At 35.3% G+C, this 24,282-nt stretch overlaps 2 protein-coding genes across 2 annotated transcripts in view; both read left to right on the top strand.

The window, feature by feature from the left end:
* Positions 1–17,704, top strand: part of LOC131434438 (synaptic vesicle glycoprotein 2B-like) — a 32,527-nt gene extending 14,823 nt beyond the window's left edge. Inside the window, exons 5-11 of the mRNA XM_058601155.1 lie at positions 8,073–8,257; positions 8,341–8,522; positions 8,980–9,217; positions 9,293–9,404; positions 9,597–9,756; positions 9,861–9,988; positions 17,444–17,704. Coding sequence (XP_058457138.1) covers positions 8,073–8,257; positions 8,341–8,522; positions 8,980–9,217; positions 9,293–9,404; positions 9,597–9,756; positions 9,861–9,988; positions 17,444–17,499 — 1,061 coding nt within the window. The 3' untranslated portion in view covers positions 17,500–17,704. The remainder of the gene's footprint in view (positions 1–8,072; positions 8,258–8,340; positions 8,523–8,979; positions 9,218–9,292; positions 9,405–9,596; positions 9,757–9,860; positions 9,989–17,443) is intronic.
* LOC131434430 (cadherin-23-like) overlaps positions 17,553–24,282 on the top strand; it is a 31,034-nt gene continuing 24,304 nt past the window's right edge. Inside the window, exons 1-2 of the mRNA XM_058601143.1 lie at positions 17,553–17,683; positions 17,765–17,975. The gene's annotated coding sequence lies outside the window, so the exon portion shown is untranslated. The remainder of the gene's footprint in view (positions 17,684–17,764; positions 17,976–24,282) is intronic.

The raw sequence follows: 24,282 nt of genomic DNA, 5'->3' as shown, positions 1-24,282 counted from the left end.
TTCGAGCCATTGATGTGGAACAAGGCAACCAAAATTTCTAATGATCTACAATCAAATAGTTCAATAAATCGTCACACTTTTGAATCCGCTATTGCACGAGAGTCTGCTTAGATTGATCTTGATTAGGAACCAACACCGAACATTGTTCATTTTATAGCCGACGAAATTACACCAATATCTTAAATGTATGCAATTATAAACTTTTTCTCATTATCAATCGAGTCCGTCTTATATAAATTTGAAATTAATCTTAAGCTTTCAAAGTTTACCCTGGGGTCAATTTCTTAGGCGAAACGACATAACATGGACTTTCATCCGAACTCGTATAAAACAAGATCAGAGCATACCAATTAAAGCTTCAAATCGTTTTATGGCACTTTTTGTCTTGTTGTCTAGCAACATCCTACCTTTAGCATGCTACGCGTAGGACTGAAACGTTAGCTATAATTTTGCTTTTATTTATAGATTCGCGTGCTTCCAACAGCTTCGCTTTTGGATCGGTTGACCAATCAGAGCGATGCTTTTCCTTTAATATATCGCTTACTCCTTCAAAACCGTCGTCTATGGCAGGGAAATCCGGTATACCGAAGATTTTTAGCAGACAAAATAGGACAGTGCTCGCTACTAATCAAAATTTCAACCATTTATAATTGAAAATACGTGGCTTGATACATTCAAATCGAATCTTAGAAATATTTCCAATCAAATAATGAAATAATATTAATAATTGATATAAAATATACTGAGCTGTAAGTGTTTAAAACCTGACCACATTTCTACGTGTATTTTTCCTCGAGTTGCTAATTTGCACCCCTATATAGAAAATAAAGATGTGTTCCACATCAAAACAACGAAAAGAGCACAACGGTGGAGAGCATCACACAAAATCAGTTGTTCTAATGGTTCTAAAGAACTATTAGGATTTCTTGCTCGCAAATCGAAAGTAAAAATCCTCAGTTCAGTGCAAATCTAGAACAGTTTGATTAGATTTGTGCACTTTTCGCTGTGTGAAATTCTAAGTAATCGAGATCAAGTTAAGCCTTCTATGTTTTGGCGAAAAATGTGAAAAAGGGGAATGCTTGCATAATTCATACAATTGATCAACTAATTGATATTCGGAAGTGTTAAGGAACATGTCATTTTTTTCGTATTCACGACATCCAGTTATGTCTCTGGCATTACCCACCCGCCTTTTTTCAAACATAAACAAACATTGTCATGGTTACGACGCGTGTAGCGATCATACGCTTGTTGTTTTGCTTCAAAAGAGTGAAACTGACAGTGAACCGAGGGGTCCTTTTTAAATGATACATAAGAAATCGCTGACTACTCTGTCTTGAGTTTATCTTTGCTTGTAGACGCTGATTAACGAAGGGTCAATAAATTTACACTATTACTGAAACTACTGATTCACGATTACAGACCCAACATTTTTCAGTTGATCGTATGGGACATTGTATTCTAGAGTTTATCTTTGACCCAATCCCCTATAACCAACTCCAATTTCAAGCTCTACATTTCAAATTCCAAGTTTCCCTTTTTCAATTTCATATGTCATACTCCAACTTACTGGATCCAAGTTTTCGTTTTTTTAATTCCAAGTTTCTGATTTTAAATTTCGAAAGTCAAGTTCCAGATTGCTAATTCCTAGGACTTAATTCACAATTTTCATGACCCAATCACTAATTCAAAACTCTCAAGTCCAAATTCCCAGAGCCCGATTCTCCAAAATAAAACTCACTATTTCAAATTACAAATTCGAAATTTCCAATTGAAAATTCGACATTTAAATTCCAAATTTACTATTCCCAAATTATTTTTTTCAAATTTACAGTTCTCAGTTTTGAATTGTACAAACTCAAAATTCCAAACTTTAAATTTTTTTTCTCAATTCTTAATTTTTGAAAATTCTCAGTTTCGAATCCGCAATCCCAAATTGTCAGTTATAAAATCCCATTCTAAATTCTTAATTTTAAACTTAAAAATCCCAACTCCAAATTTACCTGTCACACTCCAAATTCAAAATTTCAAATCTTATTTCCTTTATTAAATTTCCCAATTTCAAACTTAGAAAAAAGTGTATAGTTTGCAATTTGTATTTTAATGAAAACTCTGAATTTCGAGTTCTCAATTCTCCATCCCAAGATCCAATTATCAAATTAATTTCCAAATTTAAAAACCCTCATTCGAATTCCGAAATTTTCAATACCAAATTCTCGATTTCTTGTTCGAAGCTCCGAACATTTGAAATGTGAAATGCCAAATTTGAAACTTGATGTTAGAAATTCGAATTTTTATATTTAAAATTTAAGGATTATAATTTGAATTTTACATTTAAAATTTTGAATCTAAAATTTGAAATCTCTACTTTGAAAATTTGAAATTTGATATTTGAAACTTGAATTTTAAATTTTAATTGAAATTTTACGTTTGGAATCTAGACTTTGAAAATTTAAATTGACTTGAAATTGACTATTTGACTAGAAATTAAAAACTTTAAACTTGCTATTAAAATTTGAAAAAAAACCCTGAAATTTGAAAAAAAAATCTGAACTTTGACAATTTAAAATTTGAAAACTAAAATTTGAAATTGAAAATTGTAAATTCTAAAATTAAATTTGATATTCGAAATGAAATTTTAAACATGAATTTCGAAATTTTATCTACGACATTTGAAATTTAAAATTTGAAATCTGAACGTAGAAAATTTAAAATTTGAAACTTGTAATGAAAGTTAAACCTTGTATTTAGAAATCTAAAATTTGATTTGTAATTTGAAATTCTAAATCAGAAAGTCGAAATTTGAAACTTTTTTTTTAGAGTATTTGAAATATGAAATTTGAAATTAACAAATTTGAAACCAGAAATACGAAATTTGTATTGAGATTTGACATTTGAAAATTTATAATTTGAAACTTGAATTTGAAATATGAACTTTGAAATTTAAAATTTGAAATACAAAATCTGAAATTTAAATTCGAAATTTTTTATCTGGATTTCGAAATTAGATATTTGACATTCGAAACATTTGAAATCTGACCATAGAAAATTAGAAATTTATAACGCAAAATTTGATAATCGAAATTTAAACTTGAATTGAATTTCAACATTTAAAATATGCAATTCGAAATTTGAAACCTAAAAAATTTTTTTTTGAAATATCACCCGTACCCGACCTGAACCTGACAAACACTTTTTTCTGGACCCGAATCCGTCGGGTTCTGGTTCGCGTCGAGTTTGAGATATCTCTACTGTACATGTACGGACGTTTCGTTTGACTGCTTGATTGCTCAGGCTGAGTCAATTGATAGAGCAGATTCATCGATTATAAATTGTTATTATATTAATGTACTAGCTGACCCGTCGAACTTCGTCTCGCCTGAAATTATTTTTTTAAATTTGTGTTTTCGAACAGCAGAGTTGCCAAACGTTGATGTTTCTTTCCATTATTTTACTGATTACTTGGCTTACAATAAACGAATTACGACAAATTCATATTCAACACATTAACTTCGTCCCGAAGAAGAAATATCATCAAGAATTATTGTGGATATGTTCAATGCTTTTGTTACGCAAAAACTAAACAAATGCACCATTTGCCATCTCATCCTTCGAGTCAGTGTATTAAACAGAGATTGTAGATCTCTCTCAAACTAAAGATTTGACATGTGGGATGATGGATTGGATTGAATCATTTCTGACTGGTCGTAGTATGACCGTGAAAATTGGCGACTGCGTTACTCCATCATTCATCGTGAGCTCTGGTGTTCCTCAGGGAAGCCATCTAGGACCATTCATATTTCTGCTATATCTGAATGATCTGAATTTCGCATTGCAATGCATGAAGCTATCATTCGCCGACGATTTCAAACTGTTTCATCTCATCAAATATCTGAAAGACTCAAACTTCTTGCAGTCACAGTTGGATGTATTTTCTAACTGGTGCAACGTCAACAGAATGGTTATCAACGCCTTCAAATGCTTCGTTATCTCTTTCTCTCGTAAACGAACCACGATCATGTATGATTACACTATTTCGCAAGCTGTACTAAAACGGGAGACATCAATTAAGGATCTAGGAGTGTTATTGGATTCAAAACTTAGTTTCAAAGATCACATAGAATATACCCTCTCTAAAGCATTAAAGATGCTAGGATTCATCTTTCGCATCTCAAAAAATTTCAATAACATATACTGCCTGAAATCGTTATATTGCGCTCTAGTTCGCGAGTATGCTGTTGTTGTTTGGGCACCATATTATCAAACAGATAAGCTACGCATTGAAACAGTTCAGTGCAAGTTCATTCGTTTTGCTTTGCGTCGCCTGCCCTGGAGAAATCCATTTAATCTTCCAAGCTACGAAAATCGTTGTAGACATACACTTCGATTTGCTATCTGTCCGCCGTGATACACAAAAAGCTGTTTTCGTCGCGGACCTCATCCAATCTCGAATTGATAGTGCAGATCTCCAACAAAAGCTAAGTTTTGACATTCTTCGGCGTAATTTGCGGTTTAATCCCTTTCTCAGAATTCCTCGTGCCAGTACTAACAATGGGTTCATTGAACCGTTTTCGAGTATATGTCGCGTATTCAATACTTGCTCTGATGGATTTAATTTCAATTTATCTCGTAACGCCATTAAAACCCGTTTTCTCCAAATATTTTCCCGCTAGTTTTATTAAGATAATTAGTCAATATGAATAGTTGTTAGTTAGCTTTGTAGTTTAAATAAGGGTAATTTAAGATTTCGTTATGTATCATTTGGTCAAATGTTATTTGTTGCTACAAAAGATGAGAAGGTTTTATGCCTGCTGGAGAAGGAGAACCAAAATCTCAGCTCCAGCAAGCTTTTCCCTTGCTCCTAAATAAACTAATAAATAAATTAACAGATGGATGAAAAAGAGATGACCAAGATAAATACTTTAAATTGACCCCACAAATTTCCAAAAGCAGTCCTCGGGGATTTTTGTTTATCATTGAATATTAAGACTTATTTGTACTGAAGACGTTTAAAATTTATCAGCAAATTTTGAACGGTTGTCCATAACCTACTTCACCGCTAGTGATATTACTTAGTCGTGTTTGATGAATGTTCGTAGCAGGATAATGACAGGATCAATTTTCGATTAACGAATTAGCGATAAAATGAAAAATACTTGGACATTCGAAAGTTCAAATTACCCTTTTTCTTAAATATTGTGTCCATTAACTTTGACATGAACGCAATATTCGTTCAAGAATTGTATCAAAAGGCCTCTCATTCGTCGAGCCACCACATCGGTTTGCTTAGTATTCAGTCCTGAGAATCAATATTCTGTTCTAGCGGAGTGAACATGAGGAGTGATTATACCAGTATTCTTCTTATCGTTAAAGCCAATGTATAAAACAGCAGATCTTACAACTAATGGTTCTTACATGCCACGATTTCTCCTTCAGATATGATATTCACGATTCGCATATGATAATTCGTCAAGTAATCCAAAGTTCGGAAAATGAAATGATTTGGCTTGAGCAGCTTACAAATGTCATGAATAGCATCCTAAGCAGACCGTTTTGAAGTAAACCACTCTTGAAAACTCTCCCGAATCGGCTGAACAAACTTCAGCATGCTAAATGCAAGGAAAATATTTTCATCTGAACTCATTATATCAGCAGCAGAATCCTAACATTGATACGTAAAAAAATCGTTACATAATTTGATTTGTTCAACTCACGCCCACGATGGCCAACATAATTCATCTAACTACATCTACTGGTAAATGACATTAGAACATGTGTTTCTGTTAACGGTATAGCTAAAACAGTCATTTGGGAAGTAATGATTTTGATACCCTATTAAGAACGTGTTTCCAAATGACGAATCAATCATGCATGTAAAATCTCCACCCAAATCTACTCGTTGCGCGCCAAACGATTTTACAAAGATCTAGTATTCTTTTCTTCAACGGCGAAATACTGAGCATCTCCTTGCGCGCCAAACATCAATTGTAGATCTAGCAATCATTGGCGACTTTTCAGTGGAAAATTCCATTGTCCATACAAAATAACTTTATTGGTTTTTCCCACTTTTCCGGTTAGTTTTCCTAATATTTTTGATGTACGAACCCGGTGGGGGTAAAAACTGATCAAACAAAAAAAAAAGCATCTCAATCTGCCCATCCGTTCTTACGTGATGCGATTACAAAGAATGATCTCTGCATTTTTATATATAGGGCAACGGCTCCCTATTTCATCTGAGCTCCTATTTCCATCTCATCCCTTCACCTCATAACTTTGAACATGAATAATATTTTACAACCTACCGGAAGCAAACTGTGAAATGTTTTAAAATGATTTGAAAAGCTATTGTCACACTTTCCTATTGAAAGAAATGGTTTTAAATTCTTCGGTGATCGTTTTTTTCATATAAAATAAACTCACTTTTCAATTTAGGACACATTTTCGTCTCAAGATTTACAGTTCGTCATGTTTCTGAATATCTACTAATCGATTCGTCTCAAAACATGATCACTATTTCGCACAATTACACTATCATTGAATGCTGGATGACTTCATAATTAGTTATGTTCACTTGCCACTTGTTTAGTTAACGATTATAAACTTCAAAAATTACCCGACAAGCAATAAAAGTCTTAAAAAATATGAGATGAAAGTTTTTCACTTCGTTCACTTGATTGCGCTTTGTTTTCATCTCATTTGGTTTCGCAAAGTTGCCAAGTTATCTCATAATGTTACAAAACAAAAATTGTTCATCTTCCTCAAATTATCATCAAAAAGTATGTTTTTGGTATCCGTGACATTAGTTTAATTATATTATTGATATTACTATTTCAATGAAACTGTTTCAGCTTCGAATATTACAAGAAAGAACGTGTTAAATACTAATGAAATAACAATTGTGGCAAATCTAGTAGCACTGGTTTCATTCCGCTATACGCCAACATAACGCTGTGAAGTGTGTGTGTGTTTCATCGGCTGTGCACAGAGATGCCAGATATTTTCATAGAAAATATGTATTACTTTGCATAGAAAGTCTATATCTGTTCTATCTGTTTTTACTAATAAAATGATGTTAAAAGATAGTTCTTTAGATCTCCGTAATCCATTGCCTCATTAATTAGATAATTCAACGAGTATTTTTTTTACAAATAATAATAATGGTGGGTACGGTTGTATCGTTTGAGTTTTATATCGGGCAGCGGTGAGACAGTCGGTCACCAGAATGTCTGCCCAGCCATATTTTTCCAGCTGGCAGCGTTTAGTCAGCCATCTGGCAGCCATGCGTATGCGGGTGAGAGTGTAATAGTGGAAAATTTGGTTTTAATTGCTGTCGCCATTGCTAATTTATAGGATGAATAAAAGATCAACGATAGGATGGATAAAAATCCATTGAGATGAAATTAGGAGCAGAGTAGTGAAAACATCATTAGTATTTTTAGCTGTTTAATAATTATTAGTTGAATTTCCAAGAAATGTGATTCTATTCTCAACGTGGAGCAAGGCGAATAAAGCAGTAATATGAAATAGTTACAGTGATTTTAGTGGCTAAATCGGGGTTTGAAGGCGACGTCCTTACAAATGAGATGAAATAGGGAGCCCTTACCCTAGATTATTGAAGTTTGGAAATCACCATCGGCGATTAATGAAAGCGGATAATCGGACCAATCGTGGATCAAAAAACCGAAAACATGAGATAGACTTTTTTCTCAAGCGAATATTAGCTTCCACATGGCATGACTACAAAATTGATTGTTTCCTCGGTATCTTGGAAGATGTTTACGACCGGTTTCCAATACCGACTCTATCAATTTTCTGTTTATTTCAAAACAAAATTTAATGGAAAATATTCATTTCCAAGGATCTGAGCTACAAATATTAATTCCACGAATTTTATCGCCACTGATTGCATACTTCCGGGGACATTTTTCCTACTAGTTTCACTAACTGAGTAGCATTGAGACGCGATCCTTGTTGTTACCAAAGTAATAATAGGAAATGAAATTTTCTCCAGCTGCTCAATCGTAAATTATTAATCGATTGTTTTTTTCATACTTATCTATCCTCCATTTCAGTTATCCACTCGTGGCAGATCTTCCTGGCCGTGTGCTGCCTACCGAGTTTGCTGAGCGGAACCTGTGTCGTGTTTCTCCCGGAAAGCCCCAAATTTCTGATGTCCAAAGGACGTAATCAGCAAGCGCTTACCGTGTTTCAGACGCTTTACTCACTCAACACCGGAAACAACCGGAACGAGTATCCGGTGAGTTTGCCTTGTTCTTGGAATCCTTTATTGTTGTTTGTTCCATGTGGTCGCTTTATTATTTCCCTTATTTTTCTCCACAGATTAAGGAATTGGTTAACGAAACTCTGGTTGACACTGCGGAAGCGAAGACCCCGGTAGAAACGGGCAGCTCGAGCCAGAGTGGACTGAAAACGGGGATGCAACAAATCTTGGTTATGTTCCGGAAGCCACATCTTAGAAATTCAGTGCTGGCCTACAGTGTTCAGTTTGGAATTCTGTTCGGGTAAGACGGGGTTTCAATTCAAGTTTCCAGTCTGGGGATTAGGGATTGAATTTGTTTGAAGTAGCTTTGAGCAGCAAACCTGATAGCTCAAATGCACAGGCAGCAGGAGCACTTCAATTAGGAAATACTGGCATTACTACGACTTCCGAGTCCGGAATCAGATGACGAGTGGAACATCTTTCTTCCTAATTGAAGAGCTCGGATTCGCTGCCTGTCAACAAATCCTCCGGGCGAATTTCGACGAACGTGAATTTAACATCATTTCGCCAGCTTCTCTTGCGAAGATGGAATTTCCTTTGGGAAAATTAAATACCTGTTAATTAAAACCGACGCGTTCAGTTCAGATTCGATCGCAGGAATCGTACCGGAATTCGCTTCCACCTATTCAAGCTGTTCGGGTGACGTTGTTTGCGATGCTCACGAAGTCAAGAATCATGTTTCGTTGATTATTCCGTAGACTGAACACCTTCCGCTTGTGGGTGCCCCAACTGTTCACCATCATTGAGGAGTACGAGCAGGACCCGAATCTGAGCTTCCCGTCCGATGGAACGTTGTGCGACATGTTGGCCTACAAAGTGAACAAATCAAACAGCCTGCACGGTGGGGTCAGCCAACAAACCGCCGTCAGCCCACAGGACGTTCATCTGAATGACTTTGATGCTCTCGACATGGACGACGTCGTGCTGTGTGAGGCGGTATGATTAAATGAATCAATGTATCTTTCCGTATATACTAGGATAATAACGGTAATGATGGCGTGACGATTTCAGACGACCGAGGGCAGCATGTATCTGAACTCATTAATCATCGGCCTGGTTGGTGTTTGTGCTTATCTGATCACGACGGCGCTGATAAATTCTATCGGCAATCGGAATATTTTAGGTGAGTCGTCCGACTAATCTCCAGGACATGGCAAAATAGGGCCGTTCCCTTTGAGTTGTGTGTATCATTTCTGTCCATCAGTCGTCCTAAAGGAAGCTCTTTCACACAGTATTTCATTCACAATTTACTGCTACTGCGAATAACGATACCATGGCAACCGAGTTTGTAATCGAACCTTACCTCTCCAAACAGTGTACGGTCTGACAACATCCGGAATCTGCGGTCTGTTGCTGTACTGGGCCAAAAGCCGGCTGACCATCCTGGCCCTTTCGGCGACGTACATCACCATCGCCAGTATCGGTTCGACGGCTCTGGTTGGTTCCGTCGTGGCCATGTTTCCCACGTCGATGCGGTATGAAACAAACTACTGTCTACAAAAGCGGCAAAAGCCACCATGGTTACAGTTTTTTATTGTAATTTTTCTTTTTTTTCACATGTACAACACATGCCACTCAGGACGATGGTCGTTTCTCTTACGATGATGTTCGGGCGGACGGGGTCCATCATCGGTAACCTGTTGTTTCCGTATCTGATGTCGCTGGGGTGCTGGCCGCCTCTCCTTATGATAGGTGCCATACAAATAGGTGAGTGTAGAAAAAGTTAAAAATGTCATTTACAGCCAATAACGAGCCAGTGGAATTGAAAGTTTAACAAGGAAACAATTTTCCTTCAATTTGTGTTGGCGGTTTGACGCGTTATGACGTACGGTTCTCGTTTTCTGCGGAAATTGAAATACGAAAAAAAACCGTACAATCAGTGGTCAGATTTCGAGCATCTACAGCTCAACCAAAGGCAGATTTTCGATTTCATTACGCCTAGTGCTTGGAAATATTTATACGTAGTTTCCATAGAGATTGGACTATAATTGAATGCTGTGGTGGCCAAGTAAAACGAAGCATGCTTGGTTCTTCTAGGTTCTCTCTTCATGTGTTAGCACATGCAGGGTAGTTTAATTGGCAGAACAATTTCCTCGGTTCGGAGCTCAGTTACGAGTTCGACTCCCATATCTGCGGTAACAATTTCGTTTTCGGTTTTTTCCATGCTGTTTTCCTTGTTAGAAACTGATTAAACTTAAAACTTTCTCAATACGGATGTACATCTTAACAAGACTAAAACAAATCATTAAAAGGTAACTGTGAGATGCTACCGCAGAACAAACAAGGACTACTAAAAACTTTGCTAATTGAAAATGGCTTCTGTTTTTCGTTTTTTATTTTATTTTATTGTTCCTTCGATCTCTTGCTCTAATGCTCCCGTGTTTATCTATTGTTATCCTTGTTTACTTATTTTATTATCCTTTCTATGTCTACCCGTTTACTTTGGCTCTCTGATTTTGTTGCTCTTTTCGGTTGTTATTTTATATTAGAAATTAAATAATCATTGTTTTTGGCAATGACTGAATGGAAACATATATTGGCGAAGCCAAATGAATGAAAAATTTGTAAATTTATTCTTTTTTACCCTTCTTCCTTCCACTATTTTGTTTCCTTCTGTTATTTTCTTGTTCTCTTGATCAGATAATCCAGTTCTCTAATGAATTTGTTCTTGTTCTTCCTTGGGCTCTTATGACTACTGTCCAGTGCGGTAAAATTTCATTTTCAATCGAATATGGCCGCTGACCATCAGCATATCCCTACTAATTCATTTGACTTTTGCTGCCATTTTCAAGTGAAACTTCCGGAATTCATCGTCAGTTGAATAATCGTATCTAGTCATTTGAAGTTTTGCTTGCTCAGTTTCGAGTGCCAAGTAGTCTAGCTCCTTCATTGCCTTCGCTCTTGGTAGTAAGCAAGTTCGAACGAATAGAATTATAAATGGAGTAAAGTATTGAAAATGAAAACTGAAGGAGGAAACAATTAATTTATGTATATTCTGTGATTGATATTTCAGCTATCTGGTTTGTCTTTCATCTATTATCTTGAACCAATTCGAATGTTTATATGAACCTCATTTGAAGGCCGCTCTCACACTATTGAAAGAGATATTTTGTTACTTCAAGATATCAACTGACTCGATTGAAGAGAAACGAGTGATGAACTGAATGCTGCCCGTTCGGGCCGTCAGCAAACATTGTGTGTGTCAGAGAGTGAAGTTTACTGCATTAGAGAGATCGTCAATGTGTTCCACATTCAGTTTCAATTGAATTGAATGAAGTTTTACTGCACTGCTACTGTCTTGCTTTATAGTTCTTTTATTAACTTGTTCGTGTGTTATTTTGTTGTTTTGCTCCCTTATTTATTTTTTGTTCGATCGTTCTCTTTTTATTTTTATCTGATGTTCTTTTTTATCTTGTTCTCGAAATATCTTATACAATTTACAAATTTTTAATTTCATCTCATTCTCTTTTTTAGTTTTTTTGGTTTTATTCTTTTTTTATTCTCATGTTCTCTTTTTCTTCTTCCGTGCTTTTGTTCTGTTGTTACAATAAATTAATCAATTTTCCATTTTTTTCGTTTCCTTGTGCTGATAGTTTTTGGTTTATTTTGTTTTCTCAACATCTTGTTCTTTTGTTATCTTGTTTCATCATTGTCGAGTTAGGACTAATAAAAACACGTTTTTCGTATTTTATTTTTTTTTCGATTTCTTGCTTTCTATGTCTACTTGTTTACTTTGGCTCTCTTATTCTGTTACTCTGTCCTGGTAATATTTTATTTTCTTTCAAATATGAAATATATTTGTTTCTCTTCTACCCTTATTAATTCCACTATTTTGTTTTCTTCTGTTATTTTCTTTTATGTTCCAGTTCTCAAAGGATTTTTTTTTGTTCTTCCATGGGCTCTTATTACTACTGGTTTGATTTCTAGTTCTTTTATTAACTTGTTCGTTTGTTCATTGTTATTTTGCTCCCTTATTTATTTTCGTTCAATCGTTCTATTCTTATAATTGTCTAAAGTTCTTTTTAATCTTGTTTTCTTCATATCTTATTCTTTAGTTATCAATTACTTATTTTTCTCATTCTGTTTTTCAGTTTATTTGGTTCTATTCTTATTTGTTCTCATGTTCTCTTTTTCTTCCGTGCTCTTGTTCTGTTGTTACAATAATTCGTCAATTGTCAATTTTTTCGTTTCCTTGTATTGATAGTTTTATTTTGTTTTCTCGATTTCTGTTTTTTGTTATCTTGTTTTCTAGTTGTCTAGTTAGGACTACTAAAATAGTTTGCTAAATAAAAATGGCTTCTGTTTTTCGTTTTTACCTATTTTTATATATATATAAAAAATAGGTATATAATTCGCTCAAACTTTAGAAAAATTTTCCGAGGCCCGGAGGGCCAAATGACATATACCAATCGATTCAGCTCGACGAACTGAGCAAATGTCTGTGTGTGTGTATGTGTGTGTGTCTGTATGTGTGTTGTCAACTAAGAGGTCGAGATCTCAGAGATGGCTGAACCGATTTTGATCAAACTAGTCGCAAATGAAAGGTCTCCCCGTCACCCAAAACGTTATTGAATGGTTTTGAGATAGGATGTTTACTTTTTGAGTTATACAAAGTTTTATGTCAAAATTTTCAGTTTTTCGACAGTATCTGTCACAATTGACCTTGAAAACAGAATATGTTTTCAGACTTAGATTCCGCACGGTAATACCTATCCAACAAGCCATAGATTGTTGAAATCCGTCCATTTTTAACGGAGATATCGAAATTTTTCTGTAAGCGACTTTTCCCCCTATTCCAGCAGTAGGAGTTTTGAGCGCTGTATGACAAAGAAATGCTTGGGAGCAACGGAAAACACGATTTTTTATACTGTTACATACAATTGTTTCTAAGTACCAAAAGGATTGTGTACAGCATCCTTTTTCATGACATTTAGCCTCGGACCGATTTTGGCACGGCTCGTTTTTTGGCAACATAATCGTTCGAATATAACATATATAAACCAGATGATGGCAGAATTTTTTTTAATTATTTTGTTTTAAACTACTTACAGCAATAAATGCTGGAACAACATAACATCCATATACCATTCGAATCAGTTCGTCGAGATCAGCAAATGCGTGTGTGACAAATAATTTCACTTAATTTTCTCGGAAAATTTCTTTTCTACAAATTCAGATTCATACGAAAAGTCGTATGCTCCCAAACAAAGTTCCTGCATTATGTTATGATTCCGGTTCCAGTATAAAATCATTTCTCAAAGCTCAATCGTTTTCTCAAAAAAAGCCTAATCAAATTTCAGAAACAAAAATTCAAATTAAAACAAACTTACATACAAAAATTAAATAGTTTTATCCAATTATGACTTCCGGTTCTCGAATTACATGATGATGAATTTTTAAAATTCAAACCGATATAGAAGATGACAATCCCGAAAAGCTTCGAAGTTGGATTCAAAACTGTTGTAATTTATTCGTCATATGGCCATACGAATCGGTTTGGGTTATGCTGGTTCCTGAATACCGGCTCTGGAAGTACCTTAAATTACCGTAAAGTCTAAAGTGGAACTTACATATCATGGCATGTTTAATCGATTATCACACTTCTAGATTCAAATTCGATCCGATTTGCAGTTTCGACATTACAGAGTAATGAGTGATTAAAATCTCAAATTGTCGCTTAAAACAACGGTCATTAAAATAATGTCATGAAAACCTAAACACCGAAGAATATTCATGCAGAAAACACATGCGGATTGATAAAAATAGGTATCATCTCACTGCTAGGTGGATTCAACACGTTTTTATTCTATTGCTTTCTATGTCTACTTGTTTACTTTGGCTCTCTTGTTCTGTTATTCTTTCCTGGTTTTAATTTATTTCAAATTATAAATACAATTTTTTTCTTCTACTTATATTTCTTCCACTATTTTGTTCTCTTGTGTTTTTTCATGTTCTGATCTGATCAAGTGATAATTTCTTGATTCCATGATCTTTTGATTTCCAGTCCTCTATTGCTTTGTTCTTGTTCTCCAACGGGCTCTTGTTACTAATGTCTCGCTTTATAGTTCTTCGTTTGTGGTTCGTTTGTTTTTTTTTTTTTGTTATTTTACACCCTTATTCATTTTTTGGTCAATTGTTTTCTTTTTATTTTTATCTAAATCTTAATTTTATTTTAATCTTGTTCTCTTGATATCTAATTTTATGGTTTTCAATTTCTTATTTTCTCTCACTCTGTTTTCCAGTTTTTTGGTTCTATCTTTTTTTGTTCGTTAATAATTCGTCAATTTTCCACTTTTTCGTTTCCTTGTGCTGATAGTTTTCGGTTTATTTTAATTTCTCGTTCTCTTGTTCTTTTGTTAGCTTGTTTTCTACTTGTCTAGTTATTTTCTAATGTTCTTCTTTTCGTTTCTCGTTTTTATTCTTTTCTCTTCTTCACTTCTCATATTGAATTATATTATTATTATCATATTTTCCTCTTGATCAGTTGCTCTTCTGGTCCCATGATTTCTAATTCTTTAATTTCAGCTCTTCGTTCCCTTGATTGTAGTGGTTTTTTCTTGTTCTGGTGTCCTATTCTTATTCTTGGGTTTTCTTTTCTCGTTACTTCTTAGTCTTATTTCTGCTTATTTTGTTTCTTTTAGATGTCATCTTTTTATCTTCTTCTTCTTTCCAGTTTTTCTTGTTCTTTCGATATTTTGTTTTCCTGTTCGTTACTGTTTTGTTTCTTGCTTTTCCTTCTATTATTGTTTTTATTAGAGTGCCTAAAACCAGAGTGACGACAGCTCTTCGTTTGGTAGAGACATTTTTGTAAACATTTTGGATTACATTTTTTGAGTTGTTGTTTCTTAGCTCTTTTATTCTCACGGTAGTTTGTCCGTTCGTCGTTTGTCTTTGTTCTGATATAAGACAATCTTGATTTCTTATTTCTCTCTCTCTCACTCTCTCGTTGTTTTGTTTTCCGAAATCACCTATTATGCTTCTGTTCTCTTGTTGTCTTGCATTGTTGTTCTTTTATTCTCTAGTGTTCATAGTTTGTTAGCAGTCATGTTCTCTTATTATGTTTTTCTCTTGATCTACTGATCTGTTGTCCTTTAGTTCTCTTGCGTTCGGTTCCTCTCATTTTCTTGTTATTTTTTGGTTCTCTCATACGCAAGTTGATTTATTTCATTATTCTCTTGGTTTAGAGAGAAAGCGCACTTGTTATTTTGTACGTTTAGATTTTCTTCTATTTTTTGGGTTTCTGTGATATATTTGTTATCATTCTTTTTATCTCATGTTCTTGATCTACTGATTTATTGTTCCTTAGTTCTCTTGTGTTCTGTTCCTCTCATTGTCTTGTTATTCTTTAGTTCTCTCATATTCTAGTTGACTTGTTATCTTGGTTTAGAAAGAAATCACACTTTTTATTTTGTACGTTTTGATTTTCGTTTTTTTCGGGCTCTGTGATATTTTTGGTATTGTTCATTCTAGCTCATGTTCTTTTGTATCTTCTTTTTTTATCTCATGACTTCCTTTTCTCATTTTCACATTTTATTTCGTTTTTAAGTTCTCTTGTTCTCCTGTCATTTTTCTCGTCAGGTTCTTCGGTCATCTTATTCTCGTCAGTTCTTGTGCCTCTTATTTTCTTGTTCTCATTTCATCTTAATATCTTAATATTGTATTTCTTCGTTTTCCTGTGTTTTGTAGTCTCTTGATTTCTAGCTCTCTATTTCCTTGTGTTTTTTTCTCCCGTTGTTTTGTTTTCTTATTAGCTTGTATTTTTTTCATATTTCTCTCTTCTTCTCTCATTATTTTACTTGTAGTCTTTATTGTTTTTTTTTTGTTATTTTGCTCTAATGTCTCTTGTCCTCTTCTCTTTCTGTTTTCTCGCACTCGTGATCTCTTGCTAGCCTGATATCTGTATTTCTTGTTCTTACACCTGCTTCGCATCTTGTATTCTTGTTCTTCTGTTATTTTCTTACTCTTCCATTCACTCGTTTTTTTCTTCTTACGTGTTCTTTAGTTTTATTATTGCATTGTTTTCTACATTGGTGTTTCACGACAGTAAGTGAGTTTTTAATTTTGAGTTTCGGCTTATATCTTATATTTGTTTTCTTGGTAAAGTTTAGTTTTCTGATGCTTTTGTACTCTTGTTTCTTTCTTTTATTGGTCTTTTGTTCTGTTATATTTTGTTTTTTTTCACTTGTTCTCCCGTTCATTTGTTTCTTTTTTTTTTTATGTTTCCGATACCATTACTTTCGAATTATTTGCCAACTCAAACAAGTATAATTCAATACACTAGTTTGAAGTCCTGTTTGTATTATTCATTCAATTTATTCGGATTGATTACAGTGGTTCACAAAAGCATGCTGTAACGTTTATGTCACATATTCGGCAACATTTCTAAAACCAAGCGCAATATTACATTTGACGTTTACGTCACTAATACCATTATATAATCGGAACCGTAAGTAACAGCCATTTGAACTTCGAACCAGTTTTATGAACACATAGTAGCATTGAAACGAGCCAAAGTTTGCTGAAACCGGTTCGAGAAAAATTGTGCGGCATGAAATAAAGTGCGTTTTGTCGGTTACGTCATTTATACCATCTTATCTCCGGAGCCAGAAGCCACAGCTATCTGATCTTCGAACTCGACCAAGAGACATTATCCAATCGGGTTGAACTGTTTCGAATGGTATATAACACTATGAATCTTCGAGGCTCCGTACGAAAGTCGTTTTTTCCAGCAATTGTATTACCTTTCTACAGCGTAAGGCCAAACATAATTTTACACACAAAATTATGTGCATTCAAAATGCTTATATCTGTGAAGTTTTTTAATCTGCTGCAGAAATTTTTGTGCTGAGCATTTCGACGTTGAAATAAGTTTTCATTCGATGTCCCGGAAAATTTTATGTTTGGTTTGGAATTCGTGATTGCAGCAGTAATTTCGAATCTCTCTCTTATCTTATCAACAAGAAATTTAAGTAGATGGGCTTGTCAAATCTGCCGTTCAGTAAAAGCTTCTCATATACATTTTAGTACTGGCTCTCCCTGAGCCGTTTAACTGTGGTTCCAGCTAGTATATAAAATAAATAAAGTAGTAAACAACTTTTACCGTTTAAACCATTAGGAAAATCGTATTCACACTTCTTTTTCTTACCTTTGCTTTCGTTTCAGTTGTGAGTCTCATAGCAACCACCATTCCAAGGACGCTGAAAAAGCCATTGCAGTAGGCACTGATTCCGCTAAATAGCGATGGACTGGAAGAAACGTCAAAACGTGACAAGTGCGGTATGGTGTGTTGTGGTGCTTCATTTGATGTGATCTACGGACAAACGAAGATTTGTTGACACGCGAACTAGTAATTAGGCAATTATTAATCGAACTGATTAGCGAAAGTATACGAGCAAATGAAATGTAAATATATTTGAAAGGAAATATTCTGTGATTGATTGAACATTGATGCTGATGCATCGTACTTTTCGTCGCTCTTTGCAGGAATTCAAAAATTCCATCGATGAAATTTCCTGATAGAAGCAATTATAGGTACTTCTGAATGAAGTTTGTTACAATGAAAAAAGAGCCTGGATTTTCTCTTGAAAAGGATCGAAAGGACAAGAACCATTAGGCAATCAAAACGAATTGAATTTGAAATCTACTGGGAAAAAACCTTTTTCCAGATTGGAGGCGTTCTAGTGATATTTTTGAGGTACTATTTTCAACCTTACTTTTCATATGCATGTATAACAATGTACCAAAGAAAACTATAGATTTATCAAAGAAGCTGCTCTGAATTTTCCCCAAACTGAAGCGATAGCTCTCGAAACAAACTTTTGTTCGGATTTTTTTTTCCAATGCAATTACTCAGATCGTTTACATTGATTGAACAGATTTCATTCGATTATTTTACCTCACTATGTTTTAAGCAATTCATGTACATTTTTTTTCCTGTATTTGCTTGCCCTTCTGGCTAGCAGATCGATTACCGGTTTCATTTGCTATCCAAACATTTTCTGTAGCACGGAAAACCATGCGTTGAGCTTTACGGAGCAGACAGGCCACCGAGGGCACCTAATTGATGGAGATGGATAGTTAGCCCGTTAGCATTTTCCATGGTTCCTTCGTTTATGTGCTAATATTGAATTTCAAAGAATCTTCCGTTTTTTTTTTCGTTTCTACGCCAACCTCTATTTGGCGTTTTATTTTTCGTTTTCAAGGATATTATAGAGTTATCTTCATGAGGTTTGGAAAAGGGGTTTCACATATCTACCGTGAATTCAAGGTATGAATGTACGTAGATTATGTGCGATATATGCAACTGGACCACGACGTTCTTCTCTTGCCAGTTAGCAGGTATCATTCGGTGTAATTCGAGTTCTTTCGTCGTGGTGAAAAAGATTAGTACTGGACCGAACAGGCCGTTGGATGCCAGACATATTGCTACGTGCCCTTTGCCTTTATCCAGGAAATAACACTCAATTTAGTGCTGAGTTTTTAGGAAATTAAATCTTATCTTCCATCATTGCAGCGTACTGCGGCAAACAGGCAGCCATCCTTCGAGTGCACTGAAGAACGGAGTCGAGTTCTTTAGAAATATGTTTTCCTGATAGAAATTGAAAAGAAAAAATACAGCATCACTCGTTAGAGTAATGTTATATCATTTAATCAGCTAATAAGAGACTGTAGCGAAAGCGATGAGGAAAAAACATTATGAATTTGAATACGGTTGAGAAGTTTTTACTTGCAAGTTCATCTGGCTGACAGTCCATGAAGGAGCCCAATAAAATATGAATGGCTGGAACTGAGTTATGATCAGCATCAAGCGACAACGATAAACTAGAAACAATCTTCTCAAAGCTTAAATTTCCCCGTTTACTGTATTTTCACCATTCAGTTGTGATATGGTAGCGACAGTCTCGTTCGCAAGGGGAGTTCGAAGTTCAAGCCCCCCCTCTTACTAGACATCAAATTTGAAATTTGACATCAACATTTGACGACCTCTTTTCTTAATTCAAATTTCCATTAAACCCCTTACACCCCTCACCCAACGGTGAGTCCTGCGTACGGGCCTGTGTACCGCGAAGCTTTTGTATTTATATTTATAGAATTTGCATATTAAATTAGCGCTTGTTCGCACGAATCTTCAAAGGCCTGTTGAGCTATTTTTCTGTTTTTTTTTTCTACCCGGTTGTCATCGAATGGAAGAGAAACAGAAATTAAAAAGGCTGGTTATTCCCTACGGGAAGATAAGGGAAAGGATACGAAATTGAAATATAATTTCGTTTCGTTCTTTAATTGCATTGCTCTTTTCGATGTTTTTTGTTTTGTTTCATTCAGCGAGTGAATATCACTTAGCCTCGGATCATTCCGCTAGCATTTTGTTTCGTCAGTTTAAACATTACACTTCGGTGCAAACATACTATATTTTACGCCTGCTTAGGGCATATTCAGTAGTGTTCTAGTTCTAGATGCATAATTTATCTCAGTTTTAAAATTCAAATCTTGATACTACAACACAGAAAACTGGCAGCCCCAGCAGTGTTTTACTCTTGTTTCAAATATAGGGAAAAACTAGAACGGCAGCGTATGACAGTTTTCAACCTGACAGAAGAACTGTTCGAATGAAATATGCGGATGGGTAATGTCACAGACGTAACTTGAGGACGTGAATACGAATAAAACTGACATGCTGCTTTCACAATTCCGAATATAATCAGTCGTATTAGTTGACTGTTTGAATTTTGCTCCTTTTACTACTTTGTTTCCAGAATTATTACGGTGCATCCAAACGAAAGTACAACAAATGGGAGTAAAAAACACAATAAAGCATGTTCCAGTAGAGGAAAACTTCGCATATTCCCTTGGTAATATTTCACTGATTCTAATACGAACCGATTTGTGGAATTTGTCCGATGTTTACAACTATTGAATACTTTTTGACATCATTTATTTATCTACACCAGAACAAAAATTCTGAACCAGGATTCAGGAATTGAATTCAAGTTCCGAATTTGGTTCCAGTTTGCAGATTCTAAAATGTGGAAAAGATTTCCACTGAAACTGAATTTAGAAATTAAGTTATAAAACTAAAATCAGGAATTAAATTCTAGGTCAGAAGAATCTAAAATTCATATTCTAGCTTTTGTTCCAGAATTCCGATGTTGAAAATCAGAATTTTGGATTCGAATTACGAACATAAATTATGGAACGTTCCGAAATCTAATCAAGAAACCAGATTCCAGAATGAAAATTCGGTTCCAGAATCATAGTTTCAATTGCTGAACCTGTAATCTGACTAAATTCTGGAACTGAATACAGAAACTAAACAAAACCTGAAATTAAGTTCAGAATTCAGATGGACTAGAATATAATGTCTGAAATTCAATTTTGTTCCAGAATCCAATCCAAAATTCAGTTTCCGAACCATGACTTCCTTTTCCTTATAGTTTGCAAAAACTCTCAAATTTCTAATTGCTTATGGATATCTCACACTGTAGCAAATTTAATCAAACAATTACTGATTGTATTTTTAGTTGTATGAAGAAAGAATTATATTGTTGCGTCTAGTATAACTCGAGATATTCATTCCCATTCTTCTTCAGGACGAATTTTGAAAAGATGTCTCATAGTAAAGTAAGACGTTTTCTCGTCAATAAAACTAGCTTTGCTTCAGTTCCAGTTCTATTATAGAACTCCCACATAAAACTACCAGCTACAGTATTTGCTCTCAGCGGTCCAACTTAACCCGCTTGTAAGGAATTCTGACAACCGTCAGAAGACTGGCTGCATTCCGGCTGCTGTCAAAATTGTTCAGGCGAAATTGCGTCATTATCTCGCCGTACGTGTCTTGTTTATTTCTCTCTTCCTTCTTTTTTCTTTTTGTTATTCGACTTCATTTGATATTCGTCAATTCCGCATGTACATACAAAATACGAATCTTAAGACGAGGGAAATGAGATTGAAATATGGGTATGTTTGGTAGCAATGTTATTGGCAATAACATTTTCCATAGTTAGTATGTATGAAGGGTAATAATTTATTGCATTTCATATGTACTTTTTATTGAAAAAATAAAACCAAGGCGCTAAAAATGTAGAACCGATTCAAAACGGTTCTACCAGTCTTGTATGGCCAAAAGCCGACAGAAAAAAACCGTTAATAACCGCTAGACGAAATTTTCTGCCGGAAACGGTTGTTGCATTGTTGCCAGACTTTCGCCGGAATTCTAGCAGAATTCCGGCAAAAATGGCTGGCAGACATAGCCAGCCGTCTGGGGGGAAATCTGCCCGCCGCGTACAAGCGGGAAACTGTTGACGCTCGGATTAATCACAGGCGAAACGTAAAATCAAGCAGACTAGATTAGACTAACCCTACATGTCAAATTTGAGCGTCGGCTCGGATGATCCACGGTGCAAAGGCCATATTTTAACGCTGAGAGAAATGGCACTTTTTGAGAGCCATGGTTTTACTTTGAAGAACTTTGGTTCGTTCGCTCGTTGCTTCGAACCGGTTCTATTGAACGGCTCGTGGGCGCTCGCCCATCAGCCGAGCAGGGTGTGAAACAAGTGCATCTGAAGCACCTCATTTTTATTGGATCAGGTCCAGAGCTCTTCTGCAGTATCAATAATTGGGTTCTCTGGTGTAGTTCATGATCAGTGCGTACCGTACGGTATCTGGAGACGTAGACTGCGTGGTGGCGTGCATGATGCCTATTGGACTGCACATCAAGGAGGACGCGGAGGAACAGGAACGCCCGTAGGACTGCCAACGCAGCCTCCCTACGCGGGTGGCAAAGGAAATGGGACAGCTCAACCAAGGGCAGGTGGACACAGCGGCTCATTCCAAAAGTCTCGAGTTTGAGACGGCAGAACACGTCCTGTTTGCCTGTCCCCGCTTTGCGTCACAAAGTAATGGTCTACTCGATGTATGTGACAGGGAAACTACACCAGAGAACCCAGTCCAGAGGATGTGCCGCAGTGAGGAGCAAGGTTGCTGATCCTATCAATGAAACATTACTCGTGAACTATTCTCTTCACCGGCGATGCTCTCCGTGCGGCGAGCAGTTTGTATATATTCCGTGTCTGCTTTATTCATTCTTTCCTTCCACTCAGAGAATTGAACCGCTTGGCAAAGCAAGCAAGCATCATATATGCACTCTGTTCGCTCGCAGTGAGTTCGTTTCGAAGCATTTAGGTAGAAAGCTATTCGGTGGTGATGATGACTCGCGTTGAGTCGAATTTTCTACTCACGGTGATTCGTTCTCTGCGACGTATGGTGGTACAACTGAATGACCGCCCAGGATAAAATTTTATTCCTGTATAAAACTTATAAGAAAGATGTCGAATCTTTTTGAATTGTCTTCACTGCACATTTCTTCGGTGTTTGCTATACTTCAATCGTGATTTGTAGCATTAGGGACAAGTTTGATACCTGCCAGAATATGTTATTGATTAATCATCAAACTGTAAAGGGTTATTAATGGAGCGTTTTTGTGAGTCGTAAATATGTAACTTTCACTCCTATTCCGTAGTTCTATAATAAATTCATTTTGTGTTTCGATCGAGTTCGACTTTTCCAAACAAATTATACCTCATTCGAAATGCCAAATTGGTATTTTTCATTCGGTCGAATGTAGGGTTGTTTATTATGCCTGAGAAGTAATAGTCCCAAGTTTTTGTCAATTATTATTGTTTCTCATGATCGTGAAACTATTTATATACCGATTACAAAGCCATTCGACGATCGTTAACTTAATAATTATAAACATATGTGATGACACTAATAATTGCTTTTAATTTCATTCATAATAAACTAATAGTATTTGTATTGACTTCGAGACAAGTTGTGTCGAACCAAGTCAACTACCAAAAAAGTTGAGACCAACTTTGATGATAAACACTATCAGTTCGTACAAATACTAGAAGAACCATAAACACCAAATAATTCCGTCACATTCAATATACAGGGCGTTAGAGCTACAATATAATAGAAACTAAAACCGAAATAGAACTTCTATAATTTTATATAAGGCACTAATTTGGAGGCCAACATAAGATTTTACTGAAGAATGATATTTCTATTATTATCAAAAACAAACAAACTCTCTACAGTTACTTGTTGGAAACTGTGCCATGGATAATCGTGCAATGAAGACCTTCCGCAGTTTCCAATAACGAAATAAATATCTAAAAATCAAGTATCATACAATCAAACACAACAAAATTATCTGTCTCGTGACATTAGTGACGTTAAATAAAGTGGAATTAAATGCATATTTTTTTTCTTGATCCTATATTCTCCTACTATCTCCTGATTATGTGATAACAGAATTATATTTCATTTGGACTCTTTGTATGTGATCCTTGAAGTATTCACGTAAAATTTTTTTTGCTCAACACAGTTTTAAGGTAAATAATACAATGAGTAGTTTCAAAACTGAATGTGTGATATGAGTAACAAAAATTCTAAATCGCACTATCTGACAAATCGATAAACCACGCGGATTGTGTTATTTTTCAAATTGAAATCGTTTCCTCTGTAATATGAATATTGTAAAATGTTATGAAATTGAATTTACAATTTCTTCTAGCGGATGTTCTTTTTAAAAAAAAAGCTAAACCGATCACTTCGGGAGTCAATTGTAGAACATTTTATTTTCAATACATTTTTGACAGCAATATCAGATTGTAATCTTAATTTGATTTCAGCTCATCAATTTCTCAACTGATATCACATTACGTTATTATTTTGCTGTTTGCTTTTGGAAGAAAAACTTACGAGGCAATAGTTTTGTGAAACTCCAAAAATGATAATATTAAATGCAAAAATTTAATGAATGCATTAAAATAGGACTAAGTTAATAAGGCGATACAAAAATGCAAAAGTAAATTTCAATGGAACATCTATTCCTCCAATTTTATGTTGCGTTTTACAAAATGCTTCGACATCCTGTGGCAGTTGGCCGGAACCACAACCGTGATTCTCAATTTAAAAGTCTTAATTTCCTGATCGTAGTA

The sequence above is a fragment of the Malaya genurostris genome, chromosome 1 (assembly GCF_030247185.1).
Source record: "Malaya genurostris strain Urasoe2022 chromosome 1, Malgen_1.1, whole genome shotgun sequence".
NCBI lineage: Eukaryota > Metazoa > Arthropoda > Insecta > Diptera > Culicidae > Malaya > Malaya genurostris.
The sequence above is the reverse complement of the archived record's forward strand: the minus strand, read 5'-3'. Positions and strand labels throughout refer to the sequence as shown.